This window comes from Hoplias malabaricus, chromosome 6 (assembly GCF_029633855.1).
Source record: "Hoplias malabaricus isolate fHopMal1 chromosome 6, fHopMal1.hap1, whole genome shotgun sequence".
Taxonomy (NCBI): domain Eukaryota; kingdom Metazoa; phylum Chordata; class Actinopteri; order Characiformes; family Erythrinidae; genus Hoplias; species Hoplias malabaricus.
Window position 1 is genome coordinate 48330684 of NC_089805.1, and position 21025 is coordinate 48351708.

A 21025-nucleotide genomic window follows, 5' to 3' on the forward strand; every position below is an offset into this window, starting at 1 on the left:
AACATCATATTCAAGCGAGCAATTTTAAGTTCTGTTTTTTACAGTGCAGAGGGCTTTTTGAGTGAGGCGGGTGTTGACAATGAGGGGCCTTCCTGGCCAGTGATGCTGTGTTGATGCTCCAGGACAGGTCCTCTGAGACGTGCACTCCCAGAAACTTGGTGCTGCTCACCCTCTCTGCGGCAGTATTCAGCATTTTCCTGAAGTCCACAATGGACAGATGCGGGGAATTTATAACAATAAGGCTTGTTTGGTATATTATTAAACCTCTCTGTGCTTAAGTCCCACCCCTGCTGAATGTGAGTATTTATCAGCAACCCCATCTGCAGTTATGACTTATGCAGTCACAAAGGAAGGAAATGTTTTGATTTTTTTTTTTTCTTTAAAAATGTTATGAAATAATCTTACATTAAATACTTACTAGGCACAGGCATGCCTATTTGTTAGATCTCGGCCTACAGCCACCAGTGGAAGTCAGCCTTCAGCTCCTCCGGTAGCATACAGGGGTTCGTCCAACAACTGAGACAGCTCACTGCCACCCGATGGCGCGCCATCCGTAGTTCCCACCTCAGAAGAAGAATTACTTCTCCTAATACGCCCTCGGGTAATCAGCGCAGATGAGGAGCACATGGCTGAGCTGGTATTTAAGAGAGCGCTCAGCCAAGGATCCTCATCACACCCTTTTTTTTTATACTCAATTGCACAACTTTGTCAGGGTCACAGGTAACATAAGGTCCCATAGAAATTTCATGTCAGGACAACGGCAGAGGTATTAAACAGGGACATAATCTTTTCTGGAGTGACTCCTGAATAAAGATAAGAGTAAATTATACCAAAGTCTAAGCAGCCAAACACATTTAATATTTCCCCTGGGGTATTCCTTTGTTTGTTTAACTCTGTTGGGTTTAGAAATTAGCTTTTTGGTTTTTGCCTTTTGTTTGGGCTCATAAGCTGGGGTCTCACACAGCGCACATATACAGGGTGGGCCATTTATATGGATACACCTTAATAAAATCGGAATGTTTGGTGATATTAATTTCCTGTTTGTGGCACCTTAGTATATGAGAGGGGGGAAACTTTTCAAGATGGGTGGTGACCATGGTGGCCATTTTGAAGTCGGTCATTTTGGATCCAACTTTGGTTTTTTCAATGGGAAAAGGTTCATGTGACACATGAAACCCATTGGGAATTTCACAAGAAAAACAATGATGTGCTTGTTTTTAACGTAACTTTATTCTTTCATGAGTTATTTACAAGTTTACAAGTGACCACTTATAAAATGTGTTCAAAGTGCTGCCCATTGTGTTGGACTGTCAATGCAACCCTCTTCTCCCACTCTTCACACACTGATAGCAACACCGCAGGAGAAATCCTAGCACAGGCTTCCAGTATCTGTAGTTTCAGGTGCTGCACATCTCGTATCTTCACAGCATAGACAATTGCCTTCAGATGACCCCAAAGACAAAAGTCTAAGGGGGTCAGATCAAGAGACCTTGGGGGCCATTCAACTGGCCCATGACGACCAATCCACTTTCCAGGAAACTGTTCACCTAGGAATGCTCGGACCTGACACCCATAATGTGGTGTTGCACCATCTTGCTGGAAAAAAACTCCAGGGAACGTGCCAGCTTCAGTGCATAAAGATGAAAACACATCATCATGTAGCAATTTCACATATCCAGTGGCCTTGAGGTTTCCAACGATGAAGAATGACCCCACTATCTTTGTACCCCATATACCACACCATACCATCAAGATGTGCAGCACCTGAAACTATGGATACTGGAAGCCTGTGCTAGCATTTCTCCTGTGGTGTTGCTATCATTGTGTGATATCAGTGTGTATTATTTTTGAAGCTGAACACAAAGTTTTCCTGCAGGAGTGCTGTCCAAACGTCAGAGACTCTACTTATGAATACTGACAGTCTGAACCAAGCACATCCTTTTCTTCCCATTGAAAAAACAAGATGGATCCAAAATGGCCGACTTCAAAATGGCCACCATGGTCACTACCCATCTTGAAAAGATTCCCCCACTCCCATATACTAATGTGCCACAAACAGGAAGTTAATATCACCAACCATTCCCATTTTATTAAAGTGTATCCATATAAATGGCCCACCCTGTAGACTGATCTTTAGCTTGTGATTCCCCTTTCCTTGGCCACGAAAATGGGTTTCACACACTTTAATCACAGTTGGTAAAGTTGACTGGTGTCGCAATATACAAAAACACATAACATAACTCGTTGCAACTTAACTAATGAGACACTAAGCAAGACTGGGTGGTTATCTTTTAGTCTCTAAATCAGGAAAGGTGTCCCTTTTCCTGGTTAGTTAGTACAGAAAGGATATGCAGAGCCTCTTCAGGTAGCATTTAGCATGCTACACGGGGTACCTGGTGGAGTGTTCTGTGTTTGGCATTTATAGGCACTTCTCTGTGTGTCTCGAGCATCTCAAAATGCGCGAGTGTCTCAGAAGGCTTTAAACAAAACAACTAAAAGGACCTTTTCCAAACCAACAATTGAGCTGGAGCCTGGGCATCAGCAATTTCTTCATATTTCATGCCCTGCTCTATACCAGATTGGGACTCCTCCCTCAAGGCTTCAGAGCGGTCTCTGGTTGGGTCTTGCAACCAGGGGCGTTTCATATCACATTACTCATGCTCGTGAATAAAATATTGCCATACGCTTATAATACTTTAATTCCTGTTGGGTGAAAGAGTATAAGTGTCATAATGCTGTTTTGGCAATGGTCAGATGAGAGATTAGCAATTATGCATGTTGTTATAACAAGGACATATACGTTAACTAGAGAGTAAAGAATCAGTCTCCCTGGGTTCTTATCAGATTAAGACAATGCATATAAAGATATAGATATAGGCACACTCATATTAGACTAAACAATTTATATTTCTGTAGGTTAATCAACGTGAGACACAAGAAAATATATATTGTGGATATAAAGGCATTCCCATCATCTGGTTCTTTGATTGCTTTTGAATGAAGGATTAATTTTAGCATGGAGTCCCATTGTCCTGTGTGTGTGTTAGTAAGAGCAAAGAATCTAGAAAGGAGAAGCTCCTTTTATTCTTCATAAGGGTGATTAATACTATTAATAATAATCATAATATTGTAATCATCATAGCTTACTTAAATATACTGTGATTGTATCAGTACACATGAGCATAACAACAGACCTATGTGATATATTTATTTTTGTCTAAATTTTTTATAGGTAGATTGACCAGAGAATGGTAGGTCCCCACTTGAGAGCACCTTTAGCAAATCTGTTTTGCATTAACATCATAGATATAACATCTAACTGCTCTCCTACAGCCTCTAAAGTTTCAATGGTATAATTCATAAATTGTTGCTAATTATAGCAAAATAATGTATCCATTGATCATTCTTGTAGTTTTGGACACAGAAATACAGGCTACCAGTTGTTTAGGTTTTTATCAGATACCTAATATATAAAGAAATTATGATATGGGAGTATATTTTGTGTATTATTACTGTATCACAGGGTCTAGGACTATAATTTATAAAGAAAGAATGACATAGGGAATATTTTGTGTATTATTACTGTATACTGGAGGCTGTACAGTTGAGAGCTCAAGTTCCAAACTGGAGTTCTCATTCCAGTGAATGAGTGGGTCACCTCATTGTGGCTTCGGCTTGCAGAGAGGAAAACTTTGACTGTTGTGTGTGCGTATGCACCAAACAGCAGCTCAGAGTATTCAGCCTTCTTGGAGGTAGTGAGTGAAGTTCTAGAGAGAATTCCATTCACTGACTGTATTGTTTTGCTGAGGGACTTGAGACAATTGGCAATGCCTGTGAAACCTGGAGAGGAGGGATTGGGAGGAACAGCCTGCTTGATCTGAACCAGAGTGGTGTGATGTTATTGGACTTCTGTGCTAATCATGGTTTGTCCATAAAAAACATTATGCTTGAACACAAGGTGGCTCATAAGTGTAATTGGTATCAGAGCACCTTTGGTCAAAGGTCAATGTTCGACTTTGTGGTCATGTCTGATGATCTGAGGCCATATGTTTTGGACACTCGGGTAAAGAGAGGGGCTGAGCTGTCAACTGATCACCATCTCCGATGGCAGGGAAAGTTGCCAGACAGACCTGGTAAACCCAAACGTATAGTGAGGGTGTGCTGGGAAAAGCTGGCAGAGGACTCTGTACGAATGGATTTCAACTCTCACCTCTGAGAGAATTTCTCACATGTTCCGGAGGAGGTGGGGGAAATGGAGTCTGAATGGACCTTGTTCCTGACTTCCATTGTGGAAGCGACTGCATATAGCTGTTCAAAAGCTTGTTGGTGCCTGTTGTGGTGGCAACCCAAGAACCCATTGGTGGACATCAGGGGTGAGGGAAGCTCTCAATCAGAAGAAGGAGGCTTTTTGAGCTTGGCTGGCTTGGGGAACTTCTGATTCCGCAAAAGGATACCAGCAGGCGAAAAAGGCTGCAGTTGTGACTGTTGCTGAAGTAAAATCCAGAGCATTGGAGGAGTTTGGAGAGGCCATGGAGAATGACTTCTGGGCAGCCTCAAAGAGGTTCTAGAAAAAACTCTGACAGCTCAGGAGAGGGAGGGGGAGGAGGGACACTGTCTAAGCGGTGCTCAGTAAGGATTGTGAAACTCTAAACTCTACTGAGTGTATTGTTGGGCATTGGAAGGAGCACTTTGAGGAACTCCTAAACCAGAGAGACATGCCTCCTGGCCAGAAGTGCCTGGGGTGTCAGACTCCATTTCCTTGGCTGAAGTCACTGAGGTGGTTAAAAAGCTACGCAGTGTCAAAGCCCCTGGAGTGGACGAGATTCACCCAGAGTTACTGAAGGCCCTCGATGTCTTTGCTGACACATCTCTACAATATTGCATGGACCTCTGGAACAGTGCCTTTAGATTGGATTCACAAATGATGGGAAGAGGGATCTTGATGTTGACTGTAGGTTAGGTGCAGTAATGTGGTCACTGTACAGGACTGTTGTGGTGAAGTTAGAGCTGAGCCATTTCAATTTAGTGGTCAGTCTACATACCCACTCTCAGCCATGGTCAGGAGCTCTGGGTAACGACTGAAAGAACAAGATCGCAAGTACAAGTGGCCTAAATAAGTTTTATCAGATGGGTTGCTGGGTGACTCATCCGTGATCGTGTGAGGTGCTCAGTGATTAGGGAGGAGCTCAGATCAGTTGAGGTGGTTCACAACTAATCTAATCTGGAGGTATATCAGGCATGTCCAACTGGAAGGAGGCTCCAGGGTAGATCCAGGACACGCTGGAGGGATTATGGGTCCCAGCTGGCTTGGGAACACCTGGGGATCCCCCAGGAGGAGCTGGTGGAAATTACAAGGGACAGAGACACCTGGGCTTCTCTACTCGCCCTGTTGCCACCATATATATATAAATCGTAATAAAAAATATATATTTCAAAAAATATGTAAGGAAATATTTAAAGGAATACAGGACGTAGAATGTGAATGTGTGCAAAAAAATGGCTGTGTGTGCATTGTGTGCAGGGGTAGACTGCAAAATGTCTTATGTGTAAAAATGCAATGGAGATGTGCAACCAATGCAGTTGTCCAAAGCAGCTGTTGCATTGATGTGTGTGAGAGGGTGGTGGTGTGAGTCTTTCTGAGAGTCTGTGTGCGGATTGTGTCTAGTGATGTAGTGCCTGCTCTCATTTAGGGCCCCGAGAGCTTACGGGAAGAAGCTCCTCCTCATTCTCTCTGTGTTCGCCATCAGGGTGCAAAAGTGCTTCCCAGAGCATAACAGAGAGAAGAGTGCATTGTTGGATTGGTTGAGGTCCTTCACAATCTTCCTGGCCATAGTCCAACAATGCTTGCTGTAGATGGTTTGAAAATCAGGGAGCTTGGTCCGCGTGATATTTTCAGCTGATCTTTCCACCCTCTGGAGGGCCTACCTGTCCAGCATGGTGCTGTTCCCAAACCAGGCTTTGATATTTCCTGTGAGGATGCTCTCAGTGGTGCATGAGTAGAAGTTCTACAGCACCTTGGAGGGCAGTCTGAAGTCTCTCAGACATCTGAGGTGGTAGAGATGTTGATGGGCCTTCTTTAAGATTGCGTTAATGTGGCAGATCCATGATAGGTCCTGCAAGATGTGCACACCAAGGTATTTTAATTTTTTCTCTGCCACTCTGGTGACAAGGACAGGGTGGTAGCTCCTGTGCTTACTGTTTGCTACTGCAGTCCACGTTCAGTTCTTTCATCTTGCTGATGTTGAGGTGGAGATAGTTGTCCTGGCACCAGTTCTCCAGGTTTCTAATCTCCTCCAGGTAGGCCCTCTCATCGTTGTCTGAGATCACAGACTACAAAGGTGTCATCAGCAAACTTGATGATGATGGTGGTGGAGCTGAAAGAGGGCATGCAGTCAGATGTGTACAGTGAGTACAACAAAGGGCTCAGGACACAACCTTGGGGGGCAATATTGCACCAATTGTTACTTATCATAATGCACACCACACTTCATAATATTTAAACGTGCAAGATAAAACTATAAGACGGATAAAACAGTTCTATTAGAGACTGTGTCTCCATGAATCACCGATAAATATTATGCAAGTTGTTTAATTTTCTTATTAGTATAGTGTAATATAATAAATTTATTTTTATTGTTACACATGTGTAGTGCGAGAACAGCATTTGGATTATTTATCCTTAATTTTGGCAGCACGGCCAGAGAGGACCAGCCTACTTTTATATACAGTGTATAGTGATGGGTGTTGTAGGGGTCTCCAGTGAAGACCCTCAGAGCCCAGTGGAAGACTGAGTCTCAGGGCGTGAGGATATTTACAGAATCATGTCTATATTACACCACCGTAATCAGTTACTGATAATAAAGTCCTCTCCACGCTCCTTTTACTAGTGTGTAAAGTATGCAGAGCCACAGCTGGACTACAGTCTGGAAGTGGAGAAGTGCACAGTGCTCCTGTGTGGTCAGTGGAGCTGAGAGAGTGGACAGTGAGGGAGAAACAAGGAGGTGGTTTTAATGTTTTGGCTGATTGGTGTAAATCCTCTACTGTGTGTAACACACTCTCAGTGTGAGGTCAGACACTCCTGTGTGTGGAATGTGGTTCTGTTCTGAGGAAGAAGTTGTTTTTGATGTGATTTACACACACACACACACACACACACACTCCAGGAAGGTAATCTGAGATGTCCTCAGATGCACTTGTGATATAATGTGAGTGATGTTCTCTGACTGGTTTCTCTTTGTACAGAAAAGGAAAGTGCAGCAGATGATCATTCAGCCTGGACTCCAGTGGAGAAGCGGAGTGTGTACAGGTGTGTAATTCACTTTTACAGTGGACTGGGAGAAGCAGAGATGGTGTGAGTGTGTGTATGAGCTGATGTGTGTGTTCTGTGTGTAGCTCTGGATTTCCTGATTCAGCTGAATGTGAGCTTTTCTAACTGAAGACTTTGAGACTGATTCAGAAACAAGTCACTGCTCTCAGCTCTGTGATGGACAGTGGGACTGATATTGAAATGTGTGTGAGAGTCAGGCTGAGGGCTGGGAGGCTGTGTGTGTGTGTGTGTGTGTGTGTGTGTGTGTGTGTGTGTTGGGCTTGGTGTGTGGTGTGTGTTAAGGACAGAGCATCATCCACTGTCGGGAAGAGTCGGGTGATGGTGGATAAGGGCTCGGTGGGTCACTGCACAAAGCCCAAATACTGCTTTGGACACTTGTTCTTTTCCCTACGCCCTTGTTAGGGTGCAGTTAATAAAGAGTTAAAAAGGCAGTGCGGCTGTGTCTCAGTTCCCCACCTCCAGTGAGGTCACAGTATTTGAATCTATTGATGGTCTCTGAGCTGCTTCAGATTCTGATCGTGGGGAACTGTGAGTGACTCACTGGTTTAGTGGAGGAGACAGGGCTGAGGACACAGAACTCCCCTCACTCAGTCTGGTCCCCGGTTCCCTATCAGCACCGTCCTAACGTCAAACCCCAGGTGGAGGAGGTGCTGGGGGATAAAGGAGGGGTCAGAGAGAGTGAGGGGATGACGAGAGACGAACTGAGATGGTGTAGTTCTGTTGTCTGAGCTGAAACGCTGTTTATTTGATGTTTAAAAATTTTCTCTTTTCTCTTTGAACAATCAGAATGTAGAAATGCTCCTGCCCCCGATGTCCTCCTTCCTGGGGCAAAAAATGTCCTGCCACACCCACATAGTCACGTGTCCCGACTGACACAATACTCCCAGCACCTCTCTCAGGAGTGTGTTTTATTTGTGTGTCTAAAAGTCATTAAGTGATTTTACACTCTGTCTGGATCAGTGATCACTATCAATGATCTAATTACAGTGGTCCAATAATCTGGGAAGGTTCAGTGACTGTGTGTGTTTGTTCTGCACAGTGTTATCTTTACAGGGCTGTTCGGGCTGTAGTTGAGGGGCGCAGTGTAATCATTTTTCATCTGGCTTAATATCCCTATAAGAGCTCTGCACACAGCACTAAACTACAGACAACAACACAGAAACTACTGACTACACGTCAATTCACAACACAGAACACATACTACTGACTACACGTAATACATGAATAAAATGCAATAAACTACTGAACACACTACACAAAAAACTTCCAACCACAAAAAACTGTCCCCTCAGACCCCGTAGAGTCACTGTCCCCTCAGACTCATGTCTTGTGTAGTGTAATGAGTGTGGGTCAGTCGTCCTGTAACTGTCCAGGGACTGCAGTAGGAAATGATCCACACTGTTTAACTGACCCGTTTACAGACATGTTTATTAATGTGCTCTGTTCCTGTAAATCTAAACCCAGTAAAGCAGAACCTTCACTGTTCTTTCAGGATGAAGTTTCTCAGTGGGACTCTGAGTGTGATACTGATCATCTCTGGCTTCATGGAGACTGCAGCAGGTACGTGTCCACGTTACTGAACAAATCTGAGAGGCACAGTTTATATCACTGTCTGATTTATTTCTCTGTGTTTCTTTTGTTGAGGTAGAGACACATTGCTAATACTACCTATTAAATTAGTTTTATAGTCTATAATAATAAACTCATCATCCTTTGGTGTAAACTAGAGCAGAGCTGCAGACACCCTATGTCCAGTTTTTAGATCATTTAAGTTTGGAATATTTGTTTATTTTATGTAGTCATAAACCTTAACTACAGGTCCATGTCTTTACCAACATCACATTTAGGAAATTATGTTACACATGAACCCTAAATATTTTTATATTGAATTACATGTGCACTCAAATCTGAAATCTTACTCCAGTCTCAGTCCAGGAGTCTGAATGTGTTCCTCTAGTCACCTCACCACAGTCTTACATGCTGATACAGTACAAATGTGCTGTTCTGAGGTAGGATCTGTGAAGCTCTTCTCAGGATAAACAAACTACAGCAGCATTTCAGGTTCTGATCTCAGCTGCTGTTGACTCTTCTTAAAGTTTTCCCAGGACAAAACTACATCCCAGTTTTATTTCACTCACCGCAATCAGAAACTCACACGGACAGATGGGGAATAACGTGCTAGTGTCCAGTGATTCTGCCTCACAGTGGTTTAAACACATTCATTCATTCATTCATTATCTGTAACCGCTTATCCCATTCAGGGTCGCGGTGGGTCCAGAGCCTACCTGGAATCATTGGGCGCAAGGCGGGAATACACCCTGGAGGGGACGCCAGTCCTTCACAGGGCATCACACACACAAACACACATTCACACCTATGGACACTTTTGAGTCGCCAATCCACCTACCAACGTGTGATTTTGGACTGTGGGAGGAAACCGGAGCACCCGGACGAAACCCACGCGGACACGGAGAGAACACACCAACTCCTCACAGACCGTCACCCGGAGCGGGAATCGAACCCACAACCTCCAGGCCCCTGGAGCTGTGTGACTGAGTTACCTGCTGCGCCACCGTGCCGCCCAGTTTAAACACATGCCACACTTAAACACTGGATTAGTTGAATTCATGAGGCTCATAAAATACAAACTGGAATCCAAATAATTTGGGACACTAAACAAATTGTGAATAAAAACTGAATGCAATGATGTGGAGGTGCCAATATTTTATTCAGAATAGAACACAAATCACAGATCAAAAGTTTAAACTGAGAGAATGTATCATTTTAAGGGAAAAATATGTTGTTTCAAAATTTCATGGCGTCAGCAAATCCCCAAAAAGTTGGGACAAGGTCATTTTTTTTGATGTGTTGAATGAACAGTCTTCCATTTTGCTACACTCCATTGTAAAAGACCCCTGGCCCAGTGCAAATGTCTAAGCTTGTGGAGCTTGCTTAGAAATGGCTTCCTCTTTGCACTGTAGAGTTTCAGCTGGCAACGGCGGATGGCACGGTGGATTGTGTTCACTGACAATGCTTTCTGGAAGTATTCCTGAGCCCATTCTGTTATTTCCTTGACAGTGGCATTCCTGTTTGAGGTGAAGTGACATTTAAGGCCCGGAGATCATCTTGGCTTCAGAGAGACACTGACACTCTGAGAAGATCTTTTTATCCCCAATCATGTTGTCAATTGACCTAATTTGTGTTAATTGGTCTTCCAGCTGTTTGTTATATGCTCAGTTTCCTTTTTCCAGCCACGTATTGCTACTTGTCCCAACTTTTTTGGGATTTGTTGACACTGTGAAATTTTGAATCAACATATTTTTCCTTTAAAATGTTACATTTACTCAGATTAAACTTTTGATCTGTCATCTATGTTCTATTACGAATAAAATATTGACATTTGCCATCTCCACATCATTGCATTCAGTTTTTATTCACAATTTGTTTAGTGTCCCAACTTTTTTGGAATCTGGTTTGTAACATTAACCTCATCCACTGATGAACCAAAATATTAAGACCACTCACAGATGAGGTGAATATCACTGATGATCTTATATATATTGTGTGGGTTTTATATCAGACTTTAATCTGAACAGTTGGTATTTGTGGTTGATGTGGAAACATGCTGTTGGTCTGAGGCTCAGTGATGCCCAAGGGAAGTAAAGAATTGAATCCAGTTTGGTCTGAACCAGTAGAAAGAGTGGACCTTAAGACCTTAACACTATTCCTTCCACATTATCAGTACATTAGGCAAGTGTTCATAATGCTTTAGTCAATCAATGTATTTTTACAGCAACACAGTAGCACAGGATCGTGTCAGTGTCACACAGCTGTCCACATGTGATTGGTTGAGTGTGTTAAACTATTCACACGTGAGTGAGTAAGTGATTGGGTGAGTGTTTTACAAAATTAAACATAGTTATGATTTAAATTATTTGTTTTGCTTACATTTATATAACTTGAGTATGTTGTATTTTGTTTAAATTGCGTGTCCAACCCTGAACCTAATCATTGATCTCTGAAAGTTAAAGGGACCTCCATTACTGACACAAGGCTTCAAAGGTGCACATATCATAAAGTAATGACTTTAAAATGGGTCAATCTTGAGCACCTGCATATGAGGCTAATGTCACCATGCTCAGGGCAGGTCATGGGCTGGAGGGGTATGAACACCCCAGCACTAGACTGTGTGTGAGTGTGAGATAATTAATAACATATATTCATTTCAGAGAACTTTTATCCAGCTTTATAAACAGTGACAATAATGATTCAGATAACTGGATATTAATATACCAAACTAGATACAGAAGATGGTATTCATTTAACCTTGTAGTAAGTAGGAAGTATGAATCTATCACACTGGAATTGAGCAAAAGAGTAATTTTTTTAATATTATATTCAATGTTATATTCATAATATTTTTCTGTTGTTTTTTCGTTTCAGAGCACTTTAAAGTAGTTGGTCCAGATGCTCCTCTAGTGGTAGAATATAGTACAGACCTGATTCTGCCCTGTTCTCTCCAACCCAACATCAGTGCTGTGGATATGAGAGTGGAGTGGATCAGAACAGAGCTGACACAATCAAACACACTCGTGCATATGTATAAAGATCATGAAGACAGTTATGATCAGCAGATGGAGTCGTACAGAGGGAGGACAGACCTGTTTAAAGAAGAGCTGAAGAAAGGAAACACATCACTGAAACTCTCCGCAGTCAGAGCGTCTGATGATGGAGCTTATAAGTGTGTTGTTCTGGACACATCAACATCCTGGTATGATGACACCAGTCTTCATGTAAAAGTTCTTGGTGAGTTCAATGTTAGAGTTGTTAGGAGTCCAAACACAAATTATAGGGACCCTGTTGTTATTGTTAGGGTTATTTTTCCTTATTATGAAATTGTATGAACAGTAAGTTGTGAAGAAATTTTACTTTGTGAATAGAATCCTTCCTGCTTCCTTGAAAACTCAACTCAACTGTATCTTGATACATATATGTCTTGGATCAAACCCAAAAAAAACAAATAACATACATAAAATATATCTTTCACTGGGGCTGAGGTGGCCGAGGTGGTAGGAAAACTCCTTGGCGGTAGGGCCCCGGGGCTGGATGAAGTTCGCCCCGGGTTCCTCAAGGCTCTGGATGTTGTGGGGCTGTCCTGGCTGACACATCTTTGCAACATCGCGTGGACATTGGGGGCAGTGCCTCTGGACTGGCAGACTGGGGAGGTGGTTCCCCTTTTTAAATAGGGGGGATCGGAGGGTGTGTTCCAATTATAGGGGGATCACACTCCTCAGCCTCCCTGGTAAGGTCTATGCGGGGGTACTGGAGAAGAGAGTCCGACTGATAGTTGAACTTCGGATCCAGGAGGAACAATGCGGATTCCACCCCGGTCGTGGAACACAGGACCAGATATTTACCCTCGCTAGGATCCTGGAGGATGTGTGGAAGTTTGCTCAACCAGTCTACATGTGTTTTGTGGATCTGGAGAAGGCATTCGACTGTGTCACACAGAATATTCTGTGGGGGGTGCTCTGGGAGTATGGGGTACTGGGCTCTTTGAGTAGAAAAGGGATCTGGTTCGTATGGCTGGCAGTAAGTCTGACTGGTTTCCAGTAGGGATGAGGATCAGCACCTCCAAGTCCGAGTCCATGGTACTCAGTCGGAAAAGGGTGGAGTGCTCTCTCCAGGTTGGAAGTGAGATCCTGCCTCAAGTGGAGGAGTTTAAATACCTCGGGGTCTTGTTCACGAGTGAGGGAAAGATGGAGCGTGAGATTGACAGGCGGATCGGTGCAGCATCAGCAGTAATGCGGGCTCTGTACCGGTCCGTTGTAGTGAAGAGAGAGCTGAGCAGAAAAGCAAAGCTCTCGATTTACCGTTCAATCTACGTCCCAACCTTCACCTATGGTCACGAGCTTTGGGTAGTGACCGAAAGAACAAGACCGCGGGTACAAGCGGCTGAAATGAGTTTTCTCTGCTGGGTGTCTGGACTCTCCCTCAGAGACAGGGTTAGGAGCTCGGACATCCGGGAGAGACTCGGAGTGGAGCCGCTGCTCCTCCACGTTGAGAGGAGCCAGTTGAGGTGGTTCGGGCATCTGGTTCGGATGCCTCCTGGACGCCTTCCTGGTGAGGTGTTCCAGGCATGTCCAACGGGTTGGAGGCCCGGGGGCAGACCAAGAACACGTCGGAGAGACTACATGTCTCGAGTGGCCTGGGAATGCCTTGGTATACCCCTGGAGGAGCTGGAGGCGGTGGCTGGGGGGACGGAGTTTCTTTGCTCCGACTGCTTCCCCTGCAACCTGGACCCGGATAAGCAGTGGATAATGGATGGATGGATGGATATATATATATATATATATATATATATATATATATATATATATATATATATATATATATATATATATATATATATATATATATATAATTTTAAAGATTATTTTAAAAAATTGAATTAGAATTATTATATTTACACATATATGGGTTTTTACTCAGTACGTGCATCTGTGGTATCAGAAGAATCCTATGAACCTGAACTTTAGTAGAGGCTTTTGCTGCTACTGAGTGGTGTCATAAATGAGAATCTTTGATAATGACATAATTTATAAAATAAATAATAATAATAATAAGTTCATTAATGAGGAGATTACAGCAAATATTTGATAGCCTTAGAACTAACTGGATTATTTCAACAAAATTGTATACATGTGTGTATCTATTTTGGGACCCTAAACAATCTACTGAATTATTGGCCACATGGGGGCTTTTTTCAAATCAATAATCAAGTAAACATACAATTCAACACGCAAAATAATGGTGTTTCATCCATTCTTGCATCAAATAAGACTGCTTAACGGTCTGTGCTTTCCATTGTTTGATTATCCTCTTTTTGATGACCATATGAGACAGAACTGGACCCCAGGACAGCCAAGCATAATATGAGGAGGAAATGATCATTCTGACAAATCACATTTGAAAAACACTTAGCCTGTGAGATTATTCTTAAAAGTGCTAGCCCAAATAATGAAACAGTATGACAACATTGGAAATATCATTGAATAATATAGCTTGACAAGACATGCTGAGGTAATATATGTTTAATTTGACTGATGATTCCAGCTGAGTTTATCATCAATAAGTACATAAAGAAACAGGATATAATGTTCTTGGTTATGTATACTGGTAGGGTTTTATTTAAAAAAAAAATTTAAGCAAAGGGCATGTAAGAGCTTTTCTTGAAGATCACAAATAATTTATTAATTTTAAACCAGGTATTGATATTACTAAATTCTATATTAATAGCTGAAATTAGTCTGAAGCAGTCTTTATTGGACAGAAAAATATTGGTGCCATCAGAAAACAAAACAAATTCTTGACAGTTAAAGGTTCATTCATTCATTATCTGTAAGCGGTTATCCAATTCAGGGTCACAGTGGGTCCAGAATCATTGGGCACAAGGCAGGAATACACCCTGGAGGGGGCGCCAGTCCTTCACAGAGCAACACACACACAAACACTCACACCTATGGACACTTTTTGAGTCACCAATCCACCTACCAACATGTGTTTTTGGACTGTGGGAGGAAACCGGAGCACCCAGAGGAAACCCACGCAGACACGGGGAGAACACACCAACTCCTCACAGACAGTCACCCGGCGCGGGAATCGAACACTCAACCTCCAGGCCTCTGGAGCTGTGTGACTGCAACACTACCTGCTGCACCACCATGCCGCCCAACAGATAAAGGTTGTTTACATAAATTAAAAAGAGTAGGGGTCCCAGTATTTACTTTAACTGTCTGTAGATCTGAGCTGAAGTTTGCCCATGTGAAACATTCATTCATTCATTCATTATCTGTAACCGCTTATCCTATTCAGGGTTGCGGGGGGTCCAGAGCCTACCTGGAATCATTGGGCGCAAGGCGGGAATACACCCTGGAGGGGGCGCCAGTCCTTCACAGGGCAACACACACACACACATTCACTCACTCACACACTCACACCTACGGACACTTTTGAGTCGCCAATCCACCTACCAACGTGTGTTTTTGGACTGTGGGAGGAAACCGGAGCACCCGGAGGAAACCCACGCGGACACAGGGAGAACACACCAACTCCTCACAGACAGTCACCCAGAGCGGGAATCGAACCCACAACCTCCAGGTCCCTGGAGCTGTGTGACTGCAACACTACATGCTGACCCACCGTGCTGCCCCCATGTGAAACAGTGCTTCCTATTTAATAATTATCTTCTGAACCAGTCTAACACTGTGTTGTTGATGCCATAGCAGTGGAGCTTCTGTAATATGTCATGATTAAGTGTGACAAAAAATAATGCATGCCAAATGCATAATGGCTGCTATGACATACATAACAGTGTTAGAATGGTTTGGAAGTTACTTATTAAATAGAAAAGTGTGTCACATGGACAAACTTCAACTCTGAATTACAGACTGTTAAATGTGGAGGATAAACCTATGTTGTCAAGTAACAATGGGATTTTTTTGTCTTTTAGCTTAATTACAGCCATAAATGGGGTGTTTATCTCTAAATCCATATATATATTGATATTGATATTCTATTTTTTTATTATTAGAGCAATGAGTTGGTTATAAGCTGTTATTTCAAAATTTTGTAAGACTGGGAAGGAGAGAAATGGACCTGCTATTGGAGAATATGAATGGATCTTCTGATTTGTATATAGGGATTACTTTGACCCATTTCAGTTGGTCATAAAATATACCATGATTGGTTAATGATTGGTTTAAGTAAAGGCTTAAGTAAAGATTGGTTTAAGTAAAGGCTAAGAGATATCAGACGGATTTCTTGAGTCTATCTGTTCTTAGCTCATCGAGCCCAGCTGAGGTGAGCTTGAGGATATTTATTATGTTGTTCACCTTCTGTAATGTTGCCTGATGGAATGTGAATTGTTTCAGAAGGGGATGGTGAGTTGGCATGACCAGTATGCTGTAGTAGGTATGTTGCAGTAGGTATGTTGGGCATGCTAATGTTCACAAAAAAATGTTAAATGAATAAGCAATATCCAGATTGTTGTAATGACTTGTAGGTTGTCTTGTTTGAATTTGGTGAGTGGTCTAAAATGATTATCTTATAAATGGGTTCACTGATAGTTTACCATATATTTTTTATTTCATGATTTACTGGTTTACTTGGAATTTTTTAATACTGCTTTGTCCTTGCATTTCTGAGTTTAGTTAGTAGTTTGTTGTGAAAAGTTGTTAATGTGTGTAGTTTGTTTTTCTCTGGGTGACAAGTTGGCGCAGCAGGTAGTGTCGCAGTCACACAGCTCCAGGGACCTGGAGGTTGTGGGTTCAAGTCCTGCTCTGGGTGACTGTCTCTGAGGAGTTTGTGTTCTCCCTGTGTCTGCGTGGGTTTCCTCAGTGTGCTCTGGTTTCCTCCCACAGACCAAAATCACACATTTGTAGGTGGATTGATGACTCAAAAGTGTGAGTGTGTGTCACCCTGTGGGGTATGTTCTTGCCTTGTGCCCAGTGATTCTGGGTGGGCTCTGGACAATGAATGAATTAATGATATTTTCAGACTCTTTTTTAAGTTATTTGTAATCCATGATTTCTGAGTTTCATTTTTGTTTTTGGTTTAATATGGAAAAGGTTTCCTAACCACTCAATTGATAGTTTCACTGAGCGTAGAGTTGTTTTTGGACGTTGGCTCAGTATTAACACAATTCCATGACTCATTTGAGATATGGATAATGAATCAATATTCCAGTTGCTAAAAATCCTAACAGTCATTGTTTCATGTGATTTGTGGGTGAACTTTTTGATTATAGCAAACATCGGCAGGTGATCAGAGATGTCTCTTACCAGAATTCCACTGATTCTGGCCATAAAGGAGTATATTATATTGCCTACTAATATGGAATATGGTAGAGCTTGTTATTCTTGTTTGTTGGTTTATCAGTGGAAAGAATGATGATGCATTTGGATAATTTATGTAATATATCTGTATATATATATATCTGTAATATAACTGTTCATAAGATCAATATTGAAATCACCCATCAAGTAACAATTTATTTTCTTCAGTGATTTTACTAAGAATGCTCACAAAATGGTCAGTGGGGGTTTGGGTGTTCATGTTAGAATATTTATAGAAGCATTAAATAAGTAGAGAGGTGTTCATCTAAATTTTATCTAAATTATGGATTAATAAACTGTTCTTCTATGGTCCCAAGCTTGACATCATAATAAGAACCTTTCCGAAAGCTTTTATATATAGAACTATCTATAGCACATTCTCCATCAGTCTGAAGAACCCCTTCATGATGCAGAGAGCCCTTTATTAATGAAAAGGTCTCTTCAAGTGTACAGGGTTCTATAGATAGGGTGACGACATGTCCTCTTTTTGCCGGACATGTTCTCTTTTCAGGACCTAAATATGTGTCAGGCCGGGATTTCTAAATCGCCAAAAAGTGTCCGGGATTTTGCCATCCACAGTCTTCCCCCTGTTCCAATTCCTACAATAAGCCCTAATCCCTTCCTTGAAGTGTGCACTTCAGTGATGTGTGATGACATTGTTGTAGGGGAGCAAAATGGGTTGGAGTGTTCAAGTGTTCAAGGGGTTGGAGCTGAGAGCAGAAATGGGACACACTTTGCTGTGCGCGCCTTCTTGTGTATACATCACTACAGTTTAAACACAGTTTTCAGCCGAGCTCCACTCAACATCAGTGTTTTACTGGAGCCAAAACAGAAATGTGTTGAACGTTGTTAAAGTGGTTTGTGATAGTCTCTTCTTCATATTTGGAAGGATTTCTATATCACAGCTTTTCACTTTCTACTCTATATATTACAAATCTAAAAGTTATCTCTACTTTACCTAAAATGACACGAATACACAGACACACCTGACGGTTAAGACAAGAATCAACAGAAGGATATCATGTGTAGTTCCTAACATATTTATTGTGATTTTACTCACTTCTTTTCTCTCCCACAATTTTATTCCTCTCTTCTACATCATCAATTACAAATGGACAATTATGCAAATTAGATGATAACATCTTTTAGCAACTTCTAGCGACAACCATAGCAACGTTTCACTATTGAGGAGTTGGCAAAACGGGACTGCAAGACTGAGTCAGATTGACCCCTTGGTCAGGTCAACTCCTGAGCCAATCAGAACTGGCTGAGCAGGGCATCCCACACTATGGTGCAACAAATTCCAGTTACAATTTATTTAAACAGTGACTTCAAACTCAACCTAAGACTCACCCTCAGATGACTTGACATGCAACTTGGACTTGAGATTCACAACTCGTGAACAATATTTATTTAATTTTATTATTATTCTTTTAATTTTTTATCTTAATGTATTTATATTTAAATGTTTTTTTTTTTTGGTAAGCTGCATTCAGTTCCCACCCTTTCAGCTTAACACCTGTGCACAGTAAATAAAATAAGACAATATGCATTGATCAGTTGTTGCACCGTGGTTAATGTGATTTTCACTACAGATTTTTTTTTTTCAAACACTGAAAAATGTTACATATGCTATGGCAGTCAGTTAATAATTAGTCACAATCAATTCTCAACACAAACACAAACATTTATCCTATAATGAGGTGCAACAATAGCTCAAATGTTGCAAAATACAGTTGTAAACTTCAAACAAAACTTTCATTGTTTCTACAAATGGCATTGAAATATCCTTTAAAGTGATCATATAACTAATAATCTATCTCAGGGGAAACAGAACTGTGGAAGGGAAACACTGCAGGAAACAGGAGAGCTACACCTGGGTGGAATTATAATTAAATTGGGTAAGAATAAATTAGAGAAATACAGATTTTTTTTGATTGATTTATCTCTTTTCCAGGGCCCTTTAAAGTAGTTGGTGCAGATGCTGCTCTTGTTGTTGAAGCTGGTGAAGACCTGGTTCTCCCCTGTTCTCTCCGACCTGGAGTCAATGCTGAAGTCATGACAGTGAAGTGGTCCAGACTGGAACTGGCTCAGTCTAACACATTAGTTCATCTGTATGAAGGTTTAAGAGACAGGAATGATGGGCAGATGGAGTCGTACAGAAGGAGGACATCTCTGTTTAAAGAAGAGCTGAAGAGAGGAAACACATCACTGAAACTCTCCTCAGTGCGAGCGTCTGATGAGGGAGTTTACCAGTGTTTCATTCAGGGGGGTTTCTGGTATGTGGACACATCTGTTCATGTCAAAGTCAAAGGTAAGAGCCTTAAAATTTATGTTGGATGTGGATAGTGGAACTCACTGAGTCTGGACTGAACTGTGTGATCAGAAAAGGCTATTTTCAACATGTTTTCTTTTATAAAAAAAAACTTGTTTCTAGCGCCTTAACTTGTGATAATAAATTACGATAATATACCACATCAAACAAAAATAGAGCACTTTGAACTGATTTACTAAAAAAAATGAATACAATAAAAAAATTTGATTTTGAATACAAAAAAATAACTCTGTATCTTTCCTTCTTATGACCGACTGGTTAGTGTTTATATTGCTGTTAAATCTGTGGTTGTTGTTTATGTTTCTGTGTGTGTTTCAGGAAAAGGTTTTCATTCCTGGGTGATTGTGTTCATCTGTATTTCACTTTCTGTCGTTACATTAGCTGCAGTTACAGCTTTGATCTTAAAAGGTAAATTTTAATGTTGTCTACATGATACTGATATTTATTCTATTGTCCACACCAGTATCATCAGTATATATATGAGCTGTGTTTGCAGGAGTGTGGAGACTTTTTGTATGAACTAAGTTTAATCTGTTGCCTTTTTACTACAGTTGATACGAAGACATTATTATTTTGAAACTTTTGTTTGATTTAGTGTTTGTGTACGTTTATCAGGTGATTATTATGCTCTATTCTGATTATTAAATAAGATCCACTCATTTTGAGAACTGACCTATTGTCAGACCCTGTTCTACATGTCGGTCTCTTATGGAAGCAAATCTGTCTCATCAGCCTTTGAAATATTTCCACCTTTGAATTTGTAGCACTGATTTTCTTTGCACTGAAATTATGCATCTGAATTTTTTGCACCGAAATTATGCATCTGAATATAATTGCTCTTGAATAGAACTCGTGAATTTTCTAGAACACGTTTTCACTGTTATTATTCAAGGTTAATTCAGATAAAAAAATTGAAGTTAAAAAAAATCAAACAATATATTTTGAAGTTGCTCAAATTCGGTAGACGAAATTCAGATACCAAAATACGAGTTACAAAAAATTCAGAGTACAGATCAAAATAAGAACACAACTTCCACACCGCGGAAAAACTATACATTTAGCTTCCTTCCGCAAATATTATCTCTTTATTTTCAAAGTGTCTCAAAAATCTGAAAGGCTCACTGAAGATACACCATAACAGACTATTGATGTTCTGAAGATGAAGAAATTTTACTGTGGAAGTATATGTCCTATGGCATTTTTATTTTTTAATTGTCAGATTATCGAGAATCTGAAATTGATATTTCAGAAAGTGTAATACAAATATAATATCCCAAAGTGCAGAGTTTAATTCATAAAGTTGTGTTTGTTTAAACACTGAATGTCAGTGTGTATATTCACAATGTCTGGTTATTTCTAATAATATTATAAACCTTTATATAGAAATTTGTGTTTATAATTTTTTTTTTGGCCGGACATTCACTCATGGGATCCGGCTGGGCTCATTCTGAAGGAGCAACATGGGTC

At 41.1% G+C, this 21025-nt stretch overlaps 1 protein-coding gene across 1 annotated transcript in view; it reads left to right on the forward strand.

Moving 5' to 3' along the window:
- The first annotated feature begins 7215 nt into the window (after positions 1-7215).
- Positions 7216-21025, forward strand: part of LOC136699535 (uncharacterized) — a 43255-nt gene continuing 29445 nt past the window's right edge. Inside the window, exons 1-5 of the mRNA XM_066674314.1 lie at positions 7216-7306; positions 8820-8887; positions 11771-12133; positions 19181-19537; positions 19877-19966. Coding sequence (XP_066530411.1) covers positions 8821-8887; positions 11771-12133; positions 19181-19537; positions 19877-19966 — 877 coding nt within the window. The 5' untranslated portion in view covers positions 7216-7306; position 8820. The remainder of the gene's footprint in view (positions 7307-8819; positions 8888-11770; positions 12134-19180; positions 19538-19876; positions 19967-21025) is intronic.